The sequence below is a fragment of the Pinus tabuliformis genome, chromosome 8, assembly GCF_031772625.1.
Source record: "Pinus tabuliformis cultivar Carrire ecotype Pingquan chromosome 8, CPIR1, whole genome shotgun sequence".
NCBI classification, from domain to species: Eukaryota; Viridiplantae; Streptophyta; class Pinopsida; order Pinales; family Pinaceae; genus Pinus; species Pinus tabuliformis.
Genome location: NC_142294.1, coordinates 1380069770 through 1380083141, shown reverse-complemented (window position 1 = coordinate 1380083141; position 13372 = coordinate 1380069770). Strand labels below are relative to the sequence as shown.

The following is a 13372-nucleotide window of genomic DNA, read 5'->3' as shown; positions in this document are numbered from 1 at the left end:
TTTGAGAAGTCATCCTTCTCGGTAACAGTAAATGAATTTAACTTTGATTAGCTACAACATGTGGACAATCCTCCACATTGCTGGCTAATGTCGATGCTCCTGCATCAGGACATAGATCCCAAATTTGTGAAAGTCCAACTTAGCGCTGCAAGGTGAGACAATTTCCCTTGCAATGGCTATTGTCTATAATTGCTTTTTGCTAATGATTGTATGATTTTTGTGTGACTTACGGACTATTAAAATTCTAACATTCTCTTCTTAAGTCTTTAATAATTGACTTTAATGGAAGAGCAAAATTGCTTCTGAGTAATGGGTATATTAAACTATTTTTTTTGCTACTGATTGTATATGTTTTGTGTGACTTATTGACTATTAAAATTCTGGCATTATCATTTTAACTTTAATAATTGACTTTAATGGAAGAGAAAAATTTCTTCTAAGTAATGGATATATTAAACTATTTTTTTATCCAAGGGAGTAGCATTTTTCCTGCAAAACAGAATCTGCCAAAATCACCAGCAATATCTGAGAGTCCAAACGGTTTCCATTCTTCACAAAATCACTTTTCTTTCTCATTTAAATTTTCTCTAGAATTTCAGATCTGAAATTATAGAAATATTAGCAAAAAACATTAATAAGAAATCTTAGGAAGACTCAAATTATAATCAAACCCTTTTTGGGTTATTTTAGGTTTCTCATTCTGACCTAAAAATAACAAAAATAGAAATGAAATCATCAAGTTTGGATACATTAGGAGGTCATGAAAAAATGTTGGAAAATATCAACATTATTTATGTTGATCATAATGCATTAAGGTCATGTTAAGGTTAGTAAGAGGAGGATCATCAGAAAAATCCCAATTGTAATTAGGGTGTTCATGTGTCAAGATCCATGGACAAGTGTCCAGTTTAGAGGGGCATGTATCGAGATCTTCAGACAAATGTTGACTTAAGACTCAAGAGGAGCATGTGTCAAGATATACAGAAACATGTCGTCCTAAGAGGAGGATGTGTCAATATCTATGGAAAATTGTTCCAGTTAAGAAACATGTGTCATATGAAAAGTGGAGAATCATGTGATTTGAAAGGTCAAGGGTCAATATTATGCAACAAGCAATACGTGATATGTGAATTGTGGAGATTGAGAGAGAGGGATCTATAACTTGTATAGTGTAAAGGTGATACCTCCACCAATTGAATTTTGTATACATGGTTATTTTCTTTCCATATCTCAGAATGTAGAAGCATGTAACAAAACTTCTTATGGTTCCACAACAGGTAAATGGTTGAGTTGTAGCTTCTTCTTTTGTGTTCCTATTCCGATGGCCTTCCCCGCAAACTTGACCTCCCCTATAAGGGTGATACCTCCATGAATTGAATTTTTTATATAGGATTATTTTCTTTCCATATCTCATCTCGTAGCATCATGTAACAAAAATTCTTGTGGTTCCACAATAGGTAAATGGTTGAGTTGTAGTTTCTTCTTCTATGTGCCTGTTCCCATGGCCTTCCTCGCAAAATTGAGCTCCCCTGTGTTTTCCCCTTCGTCTCTTTTTCCCTTTTTCCCTTGTTTCCTCCTCTCTGTCCTCTCTTTCCCTGACCTCTTCCGCTGTGACTGGTCCCATCCCCAATATCATTTTTTTTCCTAACAGCTTGCTGCATACTTTCTCACCAGAAAAGGAGAATGACAAGAAAATTATGGTGGACAATAGACATCAGATCACCTACTGCCCCACAATTACACATCTGGTTGGCAACTTTTCCTCTGAAAATTTCACCATCAGAGAATGCTACATTTTGCTTTTATACAATTATTTAGTGCAATTCCTATTTAAAGAACAATGATGCATTGAACAAAATTTGCGAGTTTATAGTGTAATTTCCATGGGTCAATGCAGTGGGTATAACTACATTCTGAGGCATCTGCAGCTGAAATGGTAGTTGGCATGAATGATAGGTCGATAACCCCATGGCCCCAGAAGAAACGTGAAATCCCATGAAATTCCTAATCTTTTACTTCAAAAGCAATTAACGGTTCTTTTTAAATTTGATCCAAGTTGAAGCATAATTCATGCAGTGCCAATGACTGACACATAAATACTCAATCCTCATCAATCACAAATAATTTAAATTTCCAAAAAAAATCAAAGACTCTTTAGCATGAATGAAAGTCAGCTGGAGCAAATTGGACCCGTACCATAATTTGAAACTCATCCATTTTCTGTGATTGCAGTAATTGGAAAAATAAAAACAGAATCAGAGCATTTATTCATTGCTTTTATCTCTTCAAAAAAATATCACTCCTGTTACTATAAATAATTATTAAATGAAACAAGAACACATAACTATTAAATGAATCATGCACTCAATTTATTTATGAAGCATGGTCTTGTTTAAAAGTTATTTAATTGGTTATGGACAATAAAAATGTTAGTAACATTTAACTACATTCATGCCAAAATTATGGCCATAAATTTTCTAAAAATTGTCATGCACAGATGTTAAAAGATATCTTTCAATTTCCATAGAATGTTCCCACAGAATTCTTCATAATGTTGCAGATTGCTTGACTAAAACAACAATGATGGTTAGCAAAATCTTCACAATATTGTAGATAGTTTGACAAAATGATCATGAATTTCACAAAATTCTCCCCACAATTTTCACAAAACTCTCCACAATGTTGTGGATGATTTGACTAAAATAACCATAAATTTCCCAAAAAAGTATCCACAAGTATAAAAAACATCTTTGAATTCCCCAGAACATCCCCTGGAATTTCTCCAAAGTTTTCTCATCTTTGAATTCCCCAGAACATCCCCTGGAATTTCTCCAAAGTTTTCTCAGAAACTTGGAAAACAAAACACAATGCATTTACAACAACAAAAATGAATACTCCCACAGATTGATCCTGAAACCAAAAACTAAGGAGAAATATTTGATACACAACAATGAACCTACAGATCCTCCATGGGAGGTGCCGAGAGCGAATCAAAAACATTAATTGCAGGATCAGGTGTTGCAGTCATTACATAGACCTGGCATCTCACTATGGCCTTCTTGCCAACCCTGAAACCTGGCATCACTGTAAACCCTACAATTGTAGGGTTTGGCTTCTCAGGAAGTTGCAGGACATTACCTTCACTTGCAACAATATTGTCAACATCATGATTCATATTCACAGAATTCAAGCTATCCATGTAGGAACCCTCGAAATCCACCCCTATCTTGACATGAAAGATAGACAGAGGCGGGTCAAAAGAAAATGCAAGCCTGTGAACCAACCACATAGACTTGGAAAATTTGAGGAATAGGCTGTAAAATTGGCTCCTAGGGTGGAGTCCCCTGCCTATCTGGTTCCTGTGCTCCAAATTTCCAAAGAAGGATTCTTCCATCCTGGGATGCACTACATTGAGAAATTTCTTCATACATAATTTCCCAAACAGGCTACCTGGTGTGAGAATGGACACCAGATCTAATGGCTCCATGTTTTCCATGTCCAAAAACTGTTTGAAACGATCATTTTTTTGCTTCTCATGATTTATAATGGACGAAAGGCTCCCAGTCAAATAGAAATTCTCATTCTCAAATCCACTGAACATTCTCATGCAGACATAGGATTGAAATGCCAACTTTTTGTGGCTTTCCATGGTGTAGTTTATGCCTGGTTCTATGTTGTTAACTGCTACATCTAGATCCCACTCAGCAGATTTCATCAGAGAAATTAGGGATTTGGTGAAACCCCTAGCTGATTCTCTCATCTTCTGCACGCTTGTCTCCAACAATTTAATTGTAGGACCATCCCCAACATTCAGAGATGATGAATCTCTAGCACTTTTCCTTCTGTCTGATCTTCTATGCTCACCCTTTCTCAGTTAACATTTTCCAATGCCTTTTTCAAGCTTTCAATCTCAGAATTCTTTTGTGCAATCTCAATCTGGAGAGCCCTTGTTGAAGTCTCCTCATAGCTTAACCCAATCTGGTTCTCAGAACCACTGGAGTCTCCATTGGCAATATTTTTCTTATAATATTGCTTCAGTTCTGAGAGCTTTTTCATTTCCCTGATCACCTCCTTATCAACCACCTGTAGCTTCTCTGCATCATAAGGAATATGGGCTGCCTGTAACTTTGCATAAGAGGTTTTCAGATGAGATACAGTGGAAAATGTCTCCTTCAATAGGTCTTCCATGGCCCTTATTCTGTGAACCAGACTTTCATGATCAGAAACTGTACCATCTGCTTGGTTTATCAGAAGCTCTTTCTCATTTTCCTTCAATGACTCTGATGCTACATCCTTGGAAGCCTCTAGGTTAAATCCTTCACAACTCAAATTGTACTGATATAATCTTACGGGCTCAATAATGCTGCCTCTAGCTGGTTTCAAGCAAGACCCTTTTTTCTTTTGGACAAAGTGGGTAAAATGGGAACCTACTGTAGAGCACATTTGATCAGAGGCTGGGCACAAAATTCTCAACAGAGAGCTCAATATGGGGTGGAGCTTTCAAGAATGTAATTAATATTCCACTTTCTAAATTTAGTTAACGTTTTTCTATTTTGGGCTATAAGTAATGTAATTAATATTTCTTAAGTTCAATGGTTGCATTTAGTTAAGAGCTAATAGAGCAATTCGAGCGATGAGATTTTTTTCATAGTGGTTTCCTTCATTGTTCAAGGTGGATTTCACAATCACAATCTCTCCTTGGCAATATGTGATGGTTTCTTAAGGACTCCAACCACTGTTGGACTGTGGATCGAAAACACAAATAACAAAAAAAACTGAATGGTTACAATTTTGACTGACACTTCTGTTCTGTATAATGGTGATCAATTAGTTGAAACAGAGCGTTGCGGGTACATAGTCTTAGAAATACATCTTAACAATGAAGGTTTTGAAGACAATGATGATCTGGCATATGTAAACAGTACTGTTGTTTTTGTCTTGACCTGATTTGGTCCAATAACGACGAAGCCTTTTGTAATTCCTTTTGTGACCCCATCAAACCAAAGAATATGCCATATTATAATATTATTATTATTATTTTATAACATGCGTGGTGGTGTTACATCCTACTTACGTCTATGACCACTAGAGATTTTTGGAAGTTTCCTTCTGTTTTGTGTGTATCTTAATTATATTTTAAGTTTTTAGAATTGGTGTTTATGGTAATTAGGCTTTTTGAAGTTTCTTTTTGTTTTGTGTGTATTTTAATTATATTTGAGGTTTCCATAATTTATGTTTATGGTAATTGGTCTTTTGGTTTATTTTAGTTTTATATATATTGATTTTAGGTAGTTTTGTACGTTATAAATAAACATTGAGTTCTATGTTTTCTTTGATATTATTATATAAATTTTATCAGTTAAATTGTTTTCTACATAATCAATTATTTATATTTTATTTTTCAATTTGGATTATTTCTTGGATTACCATTTATATATTGATATTTGAATTATCATTGTGAAGAAATGTAAAACCTTTTGTCTTATAAATAAAGAGAATAAAATTATATGCTATTTTTATTTTCATTTCATGGGTCGATGTCGTGGGTATAACCACATTCTCTGCATTCTGAGGCATCTGCAGCTGACATGGTAGTTGGCATGAATGATAGGTCGATAACCCCATGGTCGCGAAAGAATTTTCAACTGCGAAATCCCACAAGTGATGTCGAACTTGCAAAAAAGATGTTGGCACATCATATTGTTGAGGAGGTGTTTTTCCAACCATACTGTTACTTATGGATCAAGGTTAGCTTAATTTTATTCTAGATTTTGGAATATGTTAATTGACATTAATCATAATGTTTCATTTCAAAATATTTAGAATCTGCAACCAGGTAAAGATGGTCTATGTAAATTAAAAACGTGATAAACATACAAATTTTGCAATTTTTTCTATTTTGAAAGACATTTTGTTTACTCAGTTTCAACTTCAATGATTCTTTATATGTCACAATGCTTCTCGAATTTATGCCTTACAACGTTTCCTTTACAACATTTGGTGCAATTGCTAATATATTCATCCTGAAACAATTTGTATTCAATTACATGTTTTTTTTCTTGTTGCTATATAGTGTGACATATCATTACGCTTAATGTAATATAAACAGCTTAGTTAAGTAAGAAATGTGGTAATATATAAATATTTCGTCAAAATCAAATTATATAAACATAAAAATAAATTAAATCAAATCAAAAATAAAATTATTAATTAAATAAAATAGATAATATATTATTCGTAATTTTTAGGTTATATATATATATATATATATTCTAGATCTATAAAACATGTAAATTAATTAAATATGTTGAAGTGTAAAGCATATAATTATTTATAACTTAATCCCAAGAAAGTTGGCAAATAAATTAGTTATGAAACAATTCGAGTGAGAATGTTCTTACTATCTTTTTATCATTTAAAATGTATATTTTATTCTAAAATATAGAATAGTTATGTTCTCTTTCCATTAATTAATGAAAGTAGGGATAAAAATATTGTTTTAATTAAAATTATTTAAAAATTATTTTATATAAAATATATTTAATTATGTAAAAAATAATAATGGTAAAAATATTTAATTATTTTATTATATTGATAGTGTTGTCAAGTTTGAAATAGTTGGACCATAGTGTTTTAATTTCTATGGAATATGTTAGAATATTTTTAGTAGTATGTGCAAATCAAAAGTTGACATTTATCTCAAAAGTAGTTATGCTCTTTATTATCTTTTAAATAAATTAAGTAATTAAAAAAATGATTATATGAACATATTAGTTATGCTCTTTACCCCACTTTAAATAAATTGATTAATCAAAAAAATTGTTATATGAACATGTGCCATATGAATATGACTAATAGTTTTTTGGGTATATGGCATTAGTAAGGGATGGTATTGACCCAAAGTATTGTAACAATGCTTATTAATAGATTAAAAATCTCCATATTAAAGTGAAGTAAAACTCCGTAGTTAAAAACTTTGTCATCAGCAAGGCGACCCAGGATCAAACTTCAATGGGTCTACTCAGCTAAGGGTTGGTGTGGTCCAGGCCAGGTGCGATCCCCGAGTGACTTTGAGGGCTTAGATGCCCTTTGGTTAAGGCTAATCAAACCACAGGTCAAGCCTTAGGATAACAAACAATGACAAAAAAGAAAGATGTTATAACTTAGTTATTATTATTATTATTATTATTATTATTATTATTATTATTATTGTTATTTAGTTTTGGAAATGTAAAATGTCTCATGAAATAGGTGCTTTGATGCTTATCCACATTTCTCAACCATTTAATTTATACGCTAGAGCTAGTTTGTACTTATATTTTGTTATATACTTTTTTCCTTGTAGCTATATAATATGACATATTATGATGCTTAATATATTATATATAGATTAAAATTATATTTTCATATTTAATATAATGTATAGCTTACAATTACATGAGAGTTTTTTTCTTGGGTCATGGATACTTATTGTGCGACACCAGCTCAATAAGAAAGAGATGTGATGTAAGCATAACAATTTTGACTTTATAAAATAAAAATTAATAAAATAAAATAAAATAAATAATTTATGATTGGCAGTTTTTGGGCTCCACGTTTTGACCAATTATGGATTTTCCTATATTATTTCTCCATGTTATTTGTTATGATGAAATGAGGAAATCCATTAGGGAATGCAAGAGTACCGGATCAGATTCATTTTTAAATTGGGCTTGATGGCAACCTATAGATTTTCCTATGGTATTTCTCCGTATTAGTTATTATGGTGCAATGAGGAAATCCACTAGGGAATGCAAGAATACAAGATTAGATTCATTTTTATGTTGGACTTAAACTTTTTAGGTGCTTGATAAATCTAGATTAATATTATTTTTCAATTAATAAAAATATTAATTTAATTAAAAATAATTATAATAATAATATATTTTATTTATATTTATATTTGATTAAAGTGTGACATATTAACCTATTTATTAATTTATAGTCATAAGTAGTGTATTCTTTTTGAAAATATCATTTAAAATATATAACATAATTATGTTCTCTTTCCATTGTTTAAAGTATTGATTTAGTTAAAAATAATTATAATTTACCTTTTATAATACATATTTAAATACGTAAAATAATAATAATATTAAAATATTTCCTTTTGTGATGGGTGGACATGTAATTAATAATAAGGGAATGAGGTTTTGGATGAAGTATTTAGGTCACGAGATTAAGCACAATGGAATATAGATTCATGGTATAGGTGATAGAGTTGGTTTATGAGTTGATTAAACCATTTGGTGGTTACTGGAAGGGCACTTATGGAGATAGAAGACAATTAGGTAAGTAGATGGAAAAGGTTTGTTCTTTTCTTTAGATGCACTTAGGTCAAGTCTCATGGAATTTTGATGGGTGTTGGCTTTAGGGTAAGGTTCACAAATTCTCTAATTTTGTTCAAGATTTATGGTTTATAATTGTATTTCTGATATGTTGTTTTTTTTCATTATTTTCTTTTTAGTGCCTAAGTTTAGTCTTTGTGACACTATAATTTGTTTGGTGATTAGTAGTTGGGGTTTGTCCTCAATTTTAGGTTGAGATTTTTCTTCCATGAATGCAATCTCTCTAATGGAAACCAAGGAGGCTAATTTTTAGATTCCCTATCATTGTTGTTACTCTGGAATGGAAATCAAGGAGGCTAATTTTTAGATTCCATATCATTATTGTTACTCTAGCTATCTTCTGTAGAGTCAAGCCTCTATTGGGGGTGAAAATTTTCCTATGGTTTGCATCTCTCATTCAACGCTTCACAAGAGTTTCTTGGGTTGACTCTCTCTAGAATTGTTATGTATTTGTGTTCTCCCCATGGTGGTCTAGAATTGTAAGTTTGTACTCTCAATTCTAGCTCCTTTTACCCTATTGGGAAAATGTGACAAGGTTTGGTTAATCAACATATACTCTCGCCTTTTAGTTAAGACTAGTCATTTCCATTTTAGTTAGTTTTTACGCACACGTCGGGAGTTGATTCATGGTTCTCTTGACGTAAATTTATTTCACCCCGCTCGTTGGTTGTTATTTTCAATATTTTTATCGTTGGGATAGATAAATACTTAGCCTATGAAGTCAAGCCAAGAGAGGAAGTTAGTTGATAGAAAAATAGGTTTCTTTGCTAATAGTAAGCCATATTGATTGACCCTTGTTTCAGTTTGCATTGTGAGAAAATTGATAATGCCTCACAGAAGAGGAAGAGGTCGAAAAGGAGTAAATGAAATCTAGTGAAAGCTACCACATTGAGGGATTATCTAGCTGCTAAGCACTTTGTTGAATATTACTACATGAATACTCCCTATATCAAACTAGAAACTACAATAGCCAAGGAGGATTCTCATCAAAGGAGAAGATATATATTGGATTGATATTATTAAGTTGGATTTTGAGTCCTAGATATAGGTTACACCCAATCACATAAAAATAGATACCTCAAAATAGTGGACATTCATTGACAAATCAAAGCAATCATTGGAAACGTCATGTTGGGAAGGTTAGAAGAGAAATAAGAAATAATTATACAACTAGATGAATAACAAAGGAGAATAACCAAGATGGACAAGAAGATCAACATACTAGTTAAACACCTAGCAAGTATTGAGTTCAAGGACATAGAAAAGGAATTTGACCCATTTGAAACCATTCAGGTGGATTCCCTTATAGCCTAGTACATGACTTTTCTGAGTTTTTGTTATTTTAATTGTTTATTAAGTCATAGACATATCTAGTCATATTATGTGGTGGATTCCCTTATAGCCTAGTACATGACTTTTCTGAGTTTTTGTTATTTTAATTGTTTATTAAGTCATAGACATATCTAGTCATATTATGTGGTACATCCACTGATAAGCTATATGACATGGAGGATCTTTTAGGACATACCAAAAAAAAACTTAACATATTAAGTTGTTTTATGGTTGATGATATTGTAACAAAGTCTATTTACATATTAAGATTCTCCATGATAAAGTGAGGGTAAATCTCCATGGTTAAGAATCTTGTTCCATGTTTTTTAAAAGCATATATACTTAACTTATATATCAATTTTTATGTTTTTATTTTTTAATTTTAGCAAAGTAACATATATAATGAAGTGATTAGTTTGATGCTTATTATGAATCTATGTTTATTGTTGTTTACCAACCATTTATCTTATATAGCTATGGTGATTTATTTTTCATTTCCATCATACTAAATATTTTTATATTAATAAATATTATGGATTGAAAGTAAAATGTTATTGCCACAATATTTACTTATTAGTTAGGATATTGATGTATGCTAAAATTAACAAGGAATTAATAATAATCTTGCATGTAATAAAGAAAATAATAAATTTAACATATTTTTTTATTAATTTGAATTTATTTTGTTTTTTATATTTTATTTTTAAATGAGAGTAGCATTTTAATTTAGAGGAAATGATTTATTTTGGATAAAATTAAGAAACACAATTTTGAGCAAAATTATATTTTTTTGTTTTATATATATATATATATATATATATATAACCCTGAAAAATTTGTAAGACACTCAAATTTTATAAATTAAATAACTATACAATTTTTAAAAATATAAAAATATCTATTAAATCTTCAACAAAATTGAGGAGAAAAATCTGCGAGACACTCAAACTTTATAAATTAAATAACTTTATACATTTTGAAAATATATATCCAATCTCCACCAAAATTAACAATAAAATATTATTAGAAAAAGATAATTTTATTTATTAATTAAATTAAAATATTTAATATCAAATTAATTGTTTGAAAAACAAAAAAAAAACAAAAAAAAAACTTTAATTCATTAAATTCCTAAAATCTCCTCTACTTCCGAAAATTGAATTTCAAATATAAATAGTATTAAATTCATATATATATAAAACCATTGATGGGTGTTCTACATACATCGATGCGGAAAAGGAAGATTTTAAACAAAATTTGCAACTGCATATTCTAATAAATTAAATTTATTTTGAGATATGACATCAGACATTACTTTTACCAAAACACGCATCCATTTACTGTCAAAATATTATATGTAAAATTCACTACGTAGACAATAACCGACACTCCATAGCCTTCATAAAATAAACGATTTTCTTCTGCAGACTAATCCCTGATCCTTAAATATAGTACAAATTTAGTACAAGCGATTTTGCAGATTTTTCACCTCGGCTCTAATCTGCCCGATGAAGGATCGGCAGCTGCAGAGTGGATATCCTTTGGTGTACTAGACGTTGTTTGTACTGCCTGATGTTTTGTGAGGGACAGGTACGCCCACACTATGCACATCTATGAAAGGGGGGCTTGTGGGCGAAGGAAGCAACGACACAACACGAGACATTGAAGGCCGCAACGCTGCAGCTGCCTGAGTGCACAGAAGAGCAATTTTAATGACCCTAATCTCATCCTCCCAATACTACCTACCCTCCAATGTGGGATCCATAACTTCCAAAGCTCTCTCTGCGTTATACAGTCTCCATGTCTGGTAATTGACCAATATCAACCACTCATACAACTTTAGTTAGCAACGAATCATAATTATTATAACAGCATGTTAGAAAATATCTACTTCAAAGATCAGATCTATAAAGGCTGTACCCATTCGATGAGAAACTCCGTGTCTTGAGGTGAACTCTGATTCTTTCTTCCGCTGATAATCTCGAGTACAAGCACTCCAAAGCTGAATACATCTGCTTTCTCTGTTAGCTGTCCGCGGTACGCGTACTCAGGTGCCATGTAACCTCTGCAGAATACTATGTACAATGAAATCTCCATATCTGAACCCTCTCAATATTATATGAACCATATCGAAGAGAAAATACTTACAAAGTTCCTGCAACTTTAGTGCTGACGTGGGTTTTATCGTCTTCAAACAGTTTGGCTAACCCAAAGTCTGTTATTTTAGGTTTGTTTTTATGATCGAGTAAAATATCGCTTGCTTTAATATCTCTATGAATGATTCGAATTTCAGATTCTTTGTGAAGATATGCCAGCCCTCTTGCAGTTCCAACTATGATTTCATATCTCTGTCTCCAATCTAGTAAATGGCGTTTTTCTATATCTGCAAAACATACAGAAAAAAGATTAGCAAGGTACAATACCAACTCAAAACTCTAACAACTTAGGATTGGTGCAGCGACTAAAGAGGGAGAAGCAACCGAATATAATATTGTCGAGGCTACTGTTCTGAAGGTATTCGTAAACTAGTAGCCTCTCTGAGTTTTCCCCTGAGCAACCAAGCAATTTCACTAGATTCTTGTGCTGAACACGACTGATGAGATTTGCTTCATTCAAAAATTCCGCATCTCCTTGACTTGAACCTATTTTCAGCCGTTTAACTGCAACCTCTCTACCATCTGGTAGATCCCCCTGCCCGTCAAGAAGCATCATGCTAGGTCAAAAATATGTTTATGGTTTAACCATTAACAATGGTATCTACCTTAAATAAATTAAACTGAATGTAACACGAAACGCTCACTTTAAAGACGGATCCAAAACGGCCTTCGCCAAGCTTTCTTTCTGCGTGAAAATTAGACGTGGATCAAAGTCTCGTATTTGAAAATAAGTTCCTGATTCGCTATAGTCGCCGACAAGCTAATTGCTCCTTGGGCTTCTGCGAAAATAGTTACAAAAAGTTTTATTATCTTAGAAAAGGAAATAGGGAAGCGGTTCATAATATCCAAGCTAGTAGGTCATTGAATCATCTACAATTTCAAGACCTCTCATTTGAGAAACAGGTCCACAATTTTTCCCACGAGAGTAAAATTTCAGCTTGCAAAGGGTTATCGCTGCAATTAATCCAATCGTAGCGGCTGCTACTCCCAGAATTAACCGAAACACGGTCGATCTTTTTGCTTCTGCAAATTTGCACAAGAAATCATAGATAATTTGCAAAAAAATATCAGATAATTCGCACAAGGAACCTCAGAAATCAGGAAAATGAAACCTTTACAAAACCCGCACGATATTCCTGATAATTATAAACTATGTAAAAGAAGATACTTGATACTCGAGGGATTTCTGTCGGCAAGGGCGACGACGATGGTAATGGCGACGGCGAAATATTTGGAGAATTGCAAAATGGATAAAGCTCGTAACACATGTAGGAGTTCATAGAATTTCATCCAAGAACTCCACCAGTGCAATTCTTATTTATTACGGAAAACGCAAACTGTAGGCACGCCTCGCAGTCTTTGGTAAACAGATCTCTCCAACACTGCGGCAAGCTGTAGATAAGAACTGTGGAATTATAGGGCGCAACGTCTTTCTCCGCAGCAAAAAGTTTGGGACTCTTCACAGCTTTATAGCTAATATTTTGGAGCAGTGCCCTA

The 13372-nt window shown here is 32.4% G+C and overlaps 2 protein-coding genes and 1 pseudogene across 2 annotated transcripts; all 3 read right to left on the bottom strand.

Annotated features, from left to right (window-relative positions):
- Positions 1-2705: 2705 nt before the first annotated feature.
- LOC149240683 (protein GRAVITROPIC IN THE LIGHT 1 pseudogene) lies at positions 2706-3601 on the bottom strand (annotated as a pseudogene).
- A 269-nt stretch (positions 3602-3870) lies between these two features.
- Positions 3871-4443, bottom strand: LOC149240682 (protein GRAVITROPIC IN THE LIGHT 1-like). Its single transcript, XM_089370276.1, has one exon. The coding sequence runs from the start codon at positions 4441-4443 to the stop codon at positions 3871-3873; it is 573 nt and encodes a 190-aa protein (XP_089226402.1).
- Positions 4444-11268: 6825 nt separating this feature from the next.
- LOC149240681 (cysteine-rich receptor-like protein kinase 2) lies at positions 11269-13143 on the bottom strand. Its single transcript, XM_089370275.1, has 8 exons — positions 13044-13143; positions 12750-12898; positions 12520-12582; positions 12200-12410; positions 11868-12102; positions 11640-11784; positions 11466-11523; positions 11269-11402 (listed from the first exon to the last, which is right to left on the bottom strand). The coding sequence occupies exons 1-8, from the start codon at positions 13141-13143 to the stop codon at positions 11269-11271; spliced, it is 1095 nt and encodes a 364-aa protein (XP_089226401.1).
- Between the last annotated feature and the right edge of the window lie 229 nt (positions 13144-13372).